Here is a 10,185-nt window from a genome sequence, read left to right as displayed (position 1 = left end):
ACACAGGGACTGAGTCCCACGCGGCCAGAGCACAGAGACACACACCACCTTCCCTCAAGGGAACTCGAACTTTTATTGCCCAGACACAAGTTTAAAACACAAATCAGGCAAAGCCCAATTTTCACACAGCCTTGTTCGTCTCTACTAGAGGCTCCTCATTGTGTCCAGCTGCTTTCCTGGGCCAGAAGCACATGTAGGCACCCACTCTGAATCCAGCAACATCAGCACCAGACAAAGACTGCAGGCTTCACCCCACCACTGGCTCCTAGGTGGGCACAGCTGCTGCCACGTGCTGGAGATCTGGAGATACATGGCACCATTCCAGTCCTGCCTTGTCAGTCCTTAGGGATGTCCAGCTCTAGCTTCCTCAGAGTTTTTTGGAAGAAGAGGGGCAGCTTGCAGACAAAGTCTAAGGGCTGGCCCAGGGGCAGGCAGAGCCGGTGGGCGTGCAGGTGCAGGGGCAGGTGCCGAGCCTTGCTCTGCTCCAGCTTCAGCCTCCTCAGGGTGAGCTCAGGAAGCTTCTGCAGCAAGGACAGAAAATGTTCCCTTCAAAACTGCAGCTTTTCAGCTGGGACTTGAAATCCCCAGCCCACGAGCAGCTGGGGGACACAAGGGGCCATATCCAGCTCCAGCTGCTCCCCAGTGCAAGACCTGCCTTACCTGGGGCGCCAGTTTGCTCCAGTGTGAGTATTTGTGATCCCCGAGGATGGGGCATCCCAAGCCATAGGCCAGGTGAACCCGGATCTGGTGCTTCACCCCTGAGGGGAAAAGGGGAAGAAGAGAAAGCTGACATCCAGCTGGGCCAGGCCTCACCCTCAGTGCTGGACAAAGCCATGCCGAAATTGCTGGCAGCCAGCAAACACTTCAGCAGCAAAGCATCACCCCAGCAGGGCTCATTCCCAGAGCTTTGTCCCAAAAACGGGACAAAGTCTTGTCTAATGACAGGTTCCCCCTTCCAGAGCTGCTGCATGCTGCACAGAGAGCAGATCCAGCCCTGGGACAGGCCTCACTCACCAGTGATGGGCTGGAGCTCCAGCAGCGAGCAGGCGGAGGCAGCGGCCAGCCGGCGGTAGCGCGTCACTGCGCGCTCGGCGTGCCGCTTCCCGCGGGCTTTCACCACCCTGCCATCCTCCGGACACAGGCGGTAGTTGGGAGCCAGCGTCATCTGAAGGGTGGTGAGAGGGGGAGTTGGGGGAGACAGGAGGGGATGCTGGGGCTGCCTGGCCAGAATGGCAGCCAAGGGAACACAGGACTCACTTTGTAGTGGGACTGGTGGCTCTGCACCTCCTTTTCCACAATGGGGATCTCCACAACGCCCTCAACAGGGTCCGGGTCCCCCAGGACAATTGCCCTAGAAAGGGAAAGCAGAGGTCTGTGGGGTGGTGCTCTCACAGGAGGGGAACCCTCCCCTCAGCCCCTTTCCCACGACCCAGTCCCATAAAATGGTGCTGAAGTGGGAAGATAAACAACACCCCCCCTACTTCCACAAAGCCCCCAGACCCCAGGGGTTGTCCCCTCACCCTTTTTTAAAGGCCTTTCACAGCCCCCATCTTCACTCAAGCCTTTCCTACCAATAGATCTTCTCCACCTGACGGGTTTTGAAGAGCAGACGAATCTTCTCTGCTGCCTCCTTGCTCCGTGCCAGCACCATCACACCCGTGGTCTCCTTGTCCAACCGGTGGCAGAGGTGGAGGGGCTCAGCTTTCATGTTCTCCAGCATCTTGGCCAAAATGGGCAGCACATCAGCGATGCAGTTCTTGATGCCGGGGCCACCTGTGTGACCCAGGGCAGCAAGGAGTCTCATCTCTCGTACTCCCCGTGCACCCTAAATCACCCCAAAATGCCAAGGAAGGTCAAGATCTGACAGTGCCCAAGCCTCTGGAACCCTCCCTGGGAAGGGAACCCCAGAACAGGAAGGGCAGAGACAGAGGATCCCACAAGCACCACGGAGCCATTTCCATTCCCCACTCGCCCTCACCATGCACAGGGAGCCCATAAGGTTTGTCTATCACCACGATCTCCTCATTCTGGTATAGAGTTCTCTGCTTAAGGATCTTGGCCAGGACGTTGGGGTGAACCTGCTGGAGCTGCTGGCTCATTGCAGCAAGTTCCCGGAGCCATCGCCGTGTCGGGTCCTTGGGGATCTGAGGAAAGAAGGAGACACCAAGGGTGGGATTTAAACAGCTCTTGGCTCACACACAAATCTGCACTGGCACCTGCAGGAATGTGCTCGCCTTCCCTGTGCTCCTGCTCCATGACTGAGGGACAGCCTGGGATCCAGAGGGATTGGGACAAGCTCAGTCAGTGACCTTGGGGAATCTCATGAGGGTCAACAAGGCCAAGGGCAGGTGCTGCACCTGGGTCAGGGCAAGCCCCAAGATCAATGCAGGCTGGGCATGAAGGGATGGAGAGCAGCTCTGGGAGAAGCACTTGGGGTGCAGGTGGGGGAGAGCTGGACAGGCCCTGGCCCAGAACCCCCCTGTGCTGGGCTGATCCCCAGCCTGGGCAGCAGGGCAGGGGGGATTCTGCCCCGCTGCCCCCCAGGTGAGACCCCACCTGCAGAGCTCCAGCTCGGGGCTCCCAGCACAGGAAGGAGCTGGAGCTGCTGGAGCCCAGAGGAGGCCACGGAGATGCTCCAAGATCTGGAGTCCCTCTGCTCTGGATCCAGGCTGGGAGAGCTGGGGGTGTTTATCTGGAGAGGAGAAGGCTCCAGGAGAGCTCAGAGCCCTTTGCAGGGCCTGAAGGGGCTCTGAGCTCTCCTGGAGAGCTGGACAGGGACTGAGGACAAGGGCCTGGAGTGACAGGATAAGAGAGAATAGCTTCACACCGACAAAACACGGAATTAGAGGGAATACTGGGAAGAAATGTTCCCTGTGAAGGTAGTGAGGCCCTGACACAAGTTGCCCAGAGCACTGCCCCACCCTTGGGAGTGCCCAAGGCCAGGTTTGGAAGGAGCTGGGAGCACCCCGGCCTAGGGGAGGGTGTCCCTGCCCCTGGCAGCGGGTGGAACTGGATGAGTATTCTCCCGTCCCTCCCGATCCCTCACCCGCGAGTTTCGCTCCCCGTACCCGCCCGCGCTGTGCACGCCGGGAGTTGTAGTCTGGAGACCCCAGGCCCAGCAGCCCGCACTCCGCTCACCTCTCGCTGTTGCTCCTCGCTCTTCCGCAGCCGCTCCGCCAGCTCCTCCGCCCGCAGAGCCGCCGTCGCCCGTCCGGTCCCACAGACACCACGCACCGCCCGGGCCAGCCCCACGCCGCTCCGCCAACAGCGCCTCGCCGCGCCGCCGCCGCCCGCCGCCATCTTCTACCTCCTTCTCCACGTCCCTCAGCCGGCCAATGGCGGCGCCGCGAGTGCAGCACCGCGGAGGGCCTGCCCAATGGGAAGGTGCCGCCTGATGAGCGACAGCAGCGCTGGCCAATGGCGGCGCGCGGGGGTGTTTAAACCTCGGCGGCAGTTGCAGCTGACAACGGAGGAGTGGGAGCGGCGCGGCCGGGCCCGGCCGGAGGTACCGGGGAGAGAGCGGGGTGGGGGACCCCAGCCCGTATAGCCTCGGCCATCCCCTCAGCGCCGCCTCACTGCGCTGGGGGCGCTGAGCCCCCTCCCATTGCCACCAAACCAGAACACAACACTGCTACGCCGGTTTTCTTGAGATTTATAAAAAATAGCACTGAAAAAGCGCTTTTTTTTTTTTTTTCCGATTACAGTTATTTAAAAAAAGGGTGAAGTGTCTGCTGCTCCCATGCCGAGGTGCCCCGTCACTCGGGGTCCATACAGATCCTCTTGGGCAGCTGCTCGGGGGCTCCGCTGCTGCCCCGCTTGCCCTCAGGGGACTCCCCGGCCCAGTCCCCCGGCAGTCCCGGCCCCTGGGGCGGCTCGATGCGGCCCCTCCGCACGAAGTGCTCGATCCGGGCCTCCAGCCCCTCGCATCGGGGCCGGGCCAGCAGGGGCTTGTAGGTGCGGGCTTGGACCCCTTCCATGAAGCCGCTGATCTGGCTGTGGATTGGGGGCTGCAGCTCACTCCAGGGCACCAGGCTGCTCTCTGGACCTGTGACATCATGGAAAAACAACATTTAATTATCCCGTCCTTTTTTCTTTCTTTTTTTTTTTTTTTTTTTTTTTTAAGCAGATAATCCTCTGTAATTCCCAGAATCCCATAATGGTTGTGTTGGAATGGACCTTAAAGCTTATCTCATTCCACCCCCTGCCACGGTCAGGGACACCCTTCTCTATCCCAGGCTGCTCCAAGCTCTGTCCAGCCTGGCTTTCAACACTGCCAGGGATCCACAGGCAGCCACAGCTTCTCTGGGCACCCTGTTCCAGGGCTTCCCCATCCTCCCTGGGAAGAATTTCTTCCCAATATCCCATCTAACCCTGCTGTCTGTCAGCGTGCATTCCAAGTTATTCCCCCCATACTCCCTTTACCTTTTCTGGTGGCCACGGGAGCAGCATCCAGCCCTGCCAACATGTCCCGGAGCACGTGGGTTTTGATGGCATGGCTGGCCCAGAGCTGCTGCAAGTGTGTCACGTTGAAGCCCTGCACCTCTTGGTCATAGAGCCACTGCAGGTCTGGGAACTCACAGTCGTACAGGACCAGGGGGAACTCGACCGCCATGCTGGGGACAAGGACAGGAGGAGGGACCACAAAAAGGCTCAAGAACAATGGATCTGCCAAAACCAGCCCTAACCTCCATGGAACTTCCTTTCTGAGTAAAAAGTAACTTAATTTTCACCAAATACCAAGGACTACAGCTATCAAAACTTCACTCAAGAGAAAGAAAACAGAGATCCTTGTGGATACGTTCCAGTGAGGCCACTGGCAGTCTGTTTCCATGTGTGAGACTGCTTCATGTGCTGGCATGTCTTGCCAGCAGCACTCCAGGCACAGCTGTTGCTCTGAAGAGCAGCCCATTGGGTTTTCCAGACCAATCCCTACCTGTACTGTGGTTTCCGAGGGTTCTTCTCCACGTTCAGCAGCTCATCAATGACATCCGGGCTCTCCATGCCCTGGCCAATGAGGAACAGCACGGCCATCATGCAACGGACTTGGTGGTACAGGAATGCCTGTCCTGTCACCTCGAACTGGCACAGCCGGAAGGGATCCCGTGGCCTGGCTTCTCCTCCCCTGTCCACCCACGTCACTCTGGCGCTGAGGATCGTCCTCTGGAAGTTGAGCACCCCGTTGGCCACGTCCATCTTGCAGAGGTTGCGGAAGTCGTGGGTGCCCACGTAGCGCTGGGCCGCGGTGTCCATGAGGGCCACGTCCAGCTGGGCGCAGGGGAAGAAGTACCGGTAGGTGCGGCTCAGGCAGCTGAAGCGGGCGCTGAACTCTGGCCCCACGGGGGCCCAGGCCAGCACCCGGATGTCGGGTGGCAGCACCCTGTTAAGGATGTGGGTGTAGCGGAGCTCCTCCTGCTGCCCCTCACCCTCGTGGCAGTTAAGCTGCTGCCCCTCTGGCAGGCTGGAGCGGAGATCCAGGGAGATCACCTGCAGAAATGAGGAAAGCCAGGATTAGAGTGCGGATGGATGGGCGCAGCAGCATGTGGAGTCAAGTCTTCCCACACCTCTGGGAAATAAATCTAGGATCTCCTACAGATGAAGGTGGCTTCAGTCAGGCAATCCTGCCATGGCAGAGCTGTGAGTGCCTCTGAGGACCCGAGCAGATGCCATGGATTCCATTAATAAAACAGGGAAAGTTGCAGGCTGCCTACGTAGCACAGTCTCGGAACAGCTTAATCTTTAGTCGCGGGGTTGTAATGTGCTTTTTTTTCTCAAGCTAGAGGTGATGACTTGAAGGCAGTAACAGCCTGGATGGCTGGGAAGCCTGGTGTGGGAACAAGTTCATTCCCACCGTAGGTGCCGTGTGCTGAAGTGGTGCAAGAGAAGGCACCAAATGCCCTGATTACATGTAGCTCATCCTGTGAAGGAGAGCAGAGCAGCCATTTGAAGTTAAACCTACGCCAGCTTTGCTTTCTGTGCTAGGAGGGAAGAAAGGAGAACCAGCCCTATGGTGAAGCCACCAAGGTTGCTCTCTCCCCAATGTCTCAGCAAGCCTGATGGCTCCATGCCCACCAAGCAGGCCAGCTTGCTTCCCTCCCTCCAGCTCCCACTCCCACGCTCCCTTCCGCTGGCTGCAGCTCCCCTCAGACCCTTCTGTGCAGGAATTCAGCTGCCTGATGCTGCAGGAAGTGAGCCGGTTCCCCGAGATCCTGGGTTTTTATAGGGCTGGCAAGTTAAATCAGCTGAGAGGGCCCTGTCGAGGGCAGGGCATCACCAAGCTATTGGGGAATCTGCAGCCTAAAACACATTTCATCCTCTTAAAACAGGACCCTGGAAAACAAGTAATATGGGGGGGAAATGGCACTAAAAAGGCTTCAAAGGTCTGAAATCATCATTGCACATGCAGGAATTCATTGCTAGGTTCACTTCCAGGGTTAAGAGCTGATAGCTTTTAAAGAACAAATCCAAGCAGTAATCCCATCAGAACTCCATCCCCCCCAAGGAAAACTGACAGGAACCCCCACGGAGATGCTGACCTGCCCAAAGGCACTGACGCCCTTGTCCGTGCGCCCACAGCGGTGGTAGTTGGATGTCTGTCTGTCGTCCACCAGCCGTGTCTTCTTCAGGGCGTCAAAGAGCTTCTCCTCGATGGTGTTGGGGGTGTTCTCCTGGCTGGCAAAGCCCTGGTAGCCCCAGCCCAGGTAGGCGATGCGCAGTGCCACGTGTCTGCGGCTGTGGGCACCAAAATCAAAGGGCCGTTGTTGGCGTTTCCTGGCTTTCCCAGAGGCTGGAGCAGCCTCTCTCCTCCCAGCACCCTCCTTGTCCTCCTGGAGCTTCTCCTGCAGCCGCTTCACCTCCACTTCCAGCTCCTGCACCCTCCTCAGGAGCTGCTCATGGTCAGTAGCCGTGATCTCCTCAGCCATAGCCACCACCTTGGAGTGTCAGTTTGTTGCTGATGGATCCTTGGGGTCTGCAGGGAAAGAAAAAAATGGTGGATTTGCATTTTTATGTGGTTTTTATTAGATCTCTAGGCTTGTTCTGCAAAATAACTGTTACCAACAGAGTCAGTCTTTATTGTCTAAGCTCCTTGGTGTTCACAGGGGAGCACAGGCAGGGCAGGGCCACTGGTGCATAGCTTGGGCAGCTTCATTTCACTCAAATCTCTTTTTCTGGGCTCTTCAAACACTCCTCTTCCCCCAGCTGATGGGATCTGCTCCGTCAGCAGCAGCACGTTCCCGGCGAGCCGTCATGGAGCCCTTGTCACTTTCACACCTGCATCCCCGCTGCTGACGGCTGCCACTCATCCTGTCCCGCCATCTGCTCCCACTGTTCCCAGCAGCACCAGCAACACTTGCGGCTTTTCAAATTGCCTTAAAGAGATCCTAAACCTGTGCTGAGAGTGGAATCTGTGTCTGGATCCCTTTTTGTCACAGGGCTGGAGGTTTACTATCACCAGACTCATAAATGAGCATCTAAACACACTGCACTGAGCCCTTCCTTCCTCTGAAGTAAAACAACCTCTTGGATGTCTCTTGATTAAATTATGACTAAATATTGTGGGTTTAGAAGCAGAGGTACAAGCAAAGACCATTAATCTCTCACCCAGTGCATGGAATCTGCCCTCTGTTTTTCCATGAGTACTTAATTTATCACATAATTAATTTTAGTGTAGTTTTCTAGAAGAAATTTAGGGGTTGTGTTTGTATTACTGTAGGGAAGAGCCTTCTGCTGGCAGCAGGAGATTTAACAGTGCGCTGAGGACACCCCTAACCTAAATCAATACCCTTGAACCCAAAAACTCGAGCATTGAGCATCAGAACCCCTTTGACATCTTTAGCCAACCTGAATGTACTACAAAAAATTAATCCTCGTTTCTTTTTCTGCAGAATCCACCCAGTTTGGTGGGAACCATGGAGAAGGTGCTAAGAGCAGAGCGCAAGGAGCAGCTGGCAGCTGATCTGAGCCCACAGAGCTCCTGGCAGAGATGCAGCAACGTGCCATCGTCTTTCCAGGATGATCTTTATGCTGACTCATCCATCATTTCTGGCACACAGCCAGCCCTTCCCATGGATCAGAGGGAAACCAGGAGGTTGGTGATGAAGAGGAAGGTGCTGAGGCACAGACCTGATGGAAGGGTGGAGGTCTCCGATGAGTCACCAAGCATCAAGTCAGATATGAACACCTATCCATGGAACCTGGGGCATTCCAGGACTTACAGGGATGGCACCATCTCCGAAGGGGAAGCAGAGACCACCAGCGGCACCTTGGAAGACTTCCTGCACTATGATGAGGATGATGACTGGTTCCTTGAGGACAGGCCCTGCTCTCTCCAGGGGGATTTTGGGAGCGACACTGTATCCGAGCGCCCCGTGCCACGTGGGCGATCGCCCACAGTGCCCGCTTACATTGCTCCACGGGCTGAGAGAGTGAAGAGAACTGACCCAGTGGCCAGACTTAATGCATATAGGCAAGACTGGGAAAGATTCCGCTTTCCCGGGCAGGATTCACACCAGGGCTTGCGCTGGGCCATGCGGACGCAGATGCTGCAGTCGGGGCTGCCGCGCCGGGCGCAGAAGCACCTCGTCCCCAACACGTACGAGGTGCCCACGACAAAGAAGCGCGACTCCCTGCGCTTCGGCGTGCGCTGGGACCTGGCCCACTGCAACATGCCCCGCCGGAACACCACCTCCTAGAGCCACAGCCCCGCTGCCTTCTGCTCCTCAACATCCTCCGTAATCTGGAAAATCCCTCTGGTGCACTTCAAGCATCTTAAGTTTTGGTGTGGAGGAGGTTTTCTTTGCAATGCCTTGGCAGTATCTTTCTCAATAAAGCATTTGCAAAGATTCCTAATTGTTCTGTTGGTTCATTAGAAACACTACAGGCAACATCCATTATTCCAGACTTATCTCTGCATCACCTAACTTTGCTGCCTTTGCCTTATTTTACCTCATCTTTAAAATAAAGGAGCTTTAGGATGGAAGCAAGGTATTATTAGCACTACTAGTAGTGTTATTACTATTCCTAGTGTTAATTTTTTTCCAAGATATGGGAATGGACTGAAAAGGTGGCAGTTCTGGTGCAGGAAAGGGTCCCCGAAAGGTCAGTAGGATGTCTGGAAAAGGGAGTGTGATGATGGGAAGCATGTGACAGCTACAGCCTGGAATTCTGTGCCCAGGCCTGCCATGAGCCTCCCTGGGAGGTGATGGGGGACAAAGAAGCTTGAGGACCTGGCTGTCACCCCACTGTGAAGGGGTTCTGGCATCTCGGGGGGACCTTCCAGGTTGGAGGTCTCTGACTCTCCAGCACCCTGTGGATCCTCATCCATCTGTGAAGGAGTCTTTGTGCCCCAGAACACTTGAAACGCTCCCCAAACTCTTAGGAGGACAGCACCCCACCCCTACAGCCTCCCTATTCCTTTAGCACCTAAGGGCCCCTTCCCTCCCCTCTCAGAGCCTGTGAGGGCCCTGACTGCAGCAGGGGACCCTTTCTGCTCTAGAGGGTCCCCATCATCCAACTCCCCAGGCACCCCACCATGACTACTATAGGGCAGTCTCTATTCCCCAGAGAGACCCAAAACCTTATGGGGACCAGTGCTGGCACCATGTAGGATCCGTCTGTGCAGCTGGGGACCCTCGCTGCCCTATGGGGTCCCTGTTCCCCAACACCCCAGGGACCCCCCAAACCTCCATGGGATCCCTGCATCTCCATCATCCTGGGGACACCTCCTTCCCTCTTGGTGTCCCAGGATTCGGCATCCTACGGGGAGGGGGACACAGCCCCCAAACCCTGCGGGGTCCCTGTCTCCAGCAGTGGACTCTCCCTCCTCCATGGTCCCTGTCCCCAACTCCGTAGAGCTTCCCAGCACCCTGTGCGACAAGCTCTGTGCCCCAGGAGCCCCCTACACCTTACAGGGACGAGTGCCGGCACCCTGCGGAGTCCCTGTGTGCAGCAGGGGACCCTCCCGCCCCACGAGGTGCCGGTGCCCAGCACCCCAAGGACGCCCACCCAAGCGCGGGCTCTGCGCTCCGCGCGGCTGCCCCGGGCTCCCCGGGCCGTACCCGCTCCCGCCGCCGCCGGTGCCGGATGTTCCCGCCCCATCCGGCGCTGCCGGCACTGTGGGACGGCTCCATGGCGGGGGCGGAGCGCGGGCTCCGCGGGCTCGGCCCGGCGGGCGGCGGCCCCGGCCCG

At 57.4% G+C, this 10,185-nt stretch overlaps 3 protein-coding genes across 4 annotated transcripts; 1 reads left to right on the top strand and 2 right to left on the bottom strand.

The window, feature by feature from the left end:
- Positions 1–54: 54 nt before the first annotated feature.
- RPUSD4 (RNA pseudouridine synthase D4) lies at positions 55–3,300 on the bottom strand. Of its 2 annotated transcripts, none has more exons than XM_059867041.1 (7): positions 3,139–3,300; positions 1,979–2,144; positions 1,572–1,773; positions 1,258–1,351; positions 1,015–1,165; positions 661–758; positions 55–521 (listed from the first exon to the last, which is right to left on the bottom strand). In XM_059867041.1, the coding sequence occupies exons 1-7, from the start codon at positions 3,298–3,300 to the stop codon at positions 336–338; spliced, it is 1,059 nt and encodes a 352-aa protein (XP_059723024.1). In that variant the 3' UTR covers positions 55–335. The 2 variants fall into 2 exon arrangements, with proteins under 2 accessions (XP_059723024.1, XP_059723025.1); XM_059867042.1 differs by lacking the exon at positions 3,139–3,300 and adding an exon at positions 2,557–3,075.
- HYLS1 (HYLS1 centriolar and ciliogenesis associated) lies at positions 3,014–8,847 on the top strand. Its single transcript, XM_059867000.1, has 2 exons — positions 3,014–3,505; positions 7,884–8,847. Exons 1-2 carry the CDS (start codon positions 3,014–3,016, stop codon positions 8,688–8,690), a joined length of 1,299 nt encoding a protein of 432 aa, XP_059722983.1. The 3' UTR covers positions 8,691–8,847.
- On the bottom strand, positions 3,637–10,105 carry PUS3 (pseudouridine synthase 3). Its single transcript, XM_059867037.1, has 5 exons — positions 10,056–10,105; positions 6,534–6,967; positions 4,934–5,484; positions 4,423–4,613; positions 3,637–4,045 (listed from the first exon to the last, which is right to left on the bottom strand). The coding sequence occupies exons 2-5, from the start codon at positions 6,918–6,920 to the stop codon at positions 3,756–3,758; spliced, it is 1,419 nt and encodes a 472-aa protein (XP_059723020.1). The 5' UTR covers positions 6,921–6,967; positions 10,056–10,105; the 3' UTR covers positions 3,637–3,755.
- Between the last annotated feature and the right edge of the window lie 80 nt (positions 10,106–10,185).

This window comes from Haemorhous mexicanus, chromosome 24 (assembly GCF_027477595.1).
Source record: "Haemorhous mexicanus isolate bHaeMex1 chromosome 24, bHaeMex1.pri, whole genome shotgun sequence".
Lineage (NCBI taxonomy): Eukaryota > Metazoa > Chordata > Aves > Passeriformes > Fringillidae > Haemorhous > Haemorhous mexicanus.
This window is presented reverse-complemented; position numbering and strand designations above follow the sequence as displayed.

What these genes read in the sequence shown, in the direction of transcription:
- RPUSD4 (XM_059867041.1), bottom strand. Translation starts at nt 3,300, where the DNA reads ATGGCGGCGGGCGGCGGCGGCGCGGCGAGGCGCTGTTGGCGGAGCGGC. An exon ending in GCGAGGAGCAACAGCGAGAG is followed by an intron (nt 2,145 to 3,138) that starts GTGAGCGGAGTG and finishes TTCTTTCCTCAG; the next exon opens with ATCCCCAAGGACCCGACACG. An exon ending in GCCACCAGTCCCACTACAAA is followed by an intron (nt 1,166 to 1,257) that starts GTGAGTCCTGTG and finishes ACCACCCTTCAG; the next exon opens with ATGACGCTGGCTCCCAACTA.
- HYLS1 (XM_059867000.1), top strand. Translation starts at nt 3,014, where the DNA reads ATGAGTATTCTCCCGTCCCTCCCGATCCCTCACCCGCGAGTTTCGCTC. An exon ending in GCGGCCGGGCCCGGCCGGAG is followed by an intron (nt 3,506 to 7,883) that starts GTACCGGGGAGA and finishes CTTTTTCTGCAG; the next exon opens with AATCCACCCAGTTTGGTGGG.
- PUS3 (XM_059867037.1), bottom strand. Translation starts at nt 6,920, where the DNA reads ATGGCTGAGGAGATCACGGCTACTGACCATGAGCAGCTCCTGAGGAGG. An exon ending in GCGTCAGTGCCTTTGGGCAG is followed by an intron (nt 5,485 to 6,533) that starts GTCAGCATCTCC and finishes TCATTTCTGCAG; the next exon opens with GTGATCTCCCTGGATCTCCG. An exon ending in TCCCGTGGCCACCAGAAAAG is followed by an intron (nt 4,046 to 4,422) that starts GTAAAGGGAGTA and finishes ATGATGTCACAG; the next exon opens with GTCCAGAGAGCAGCCTGGTG.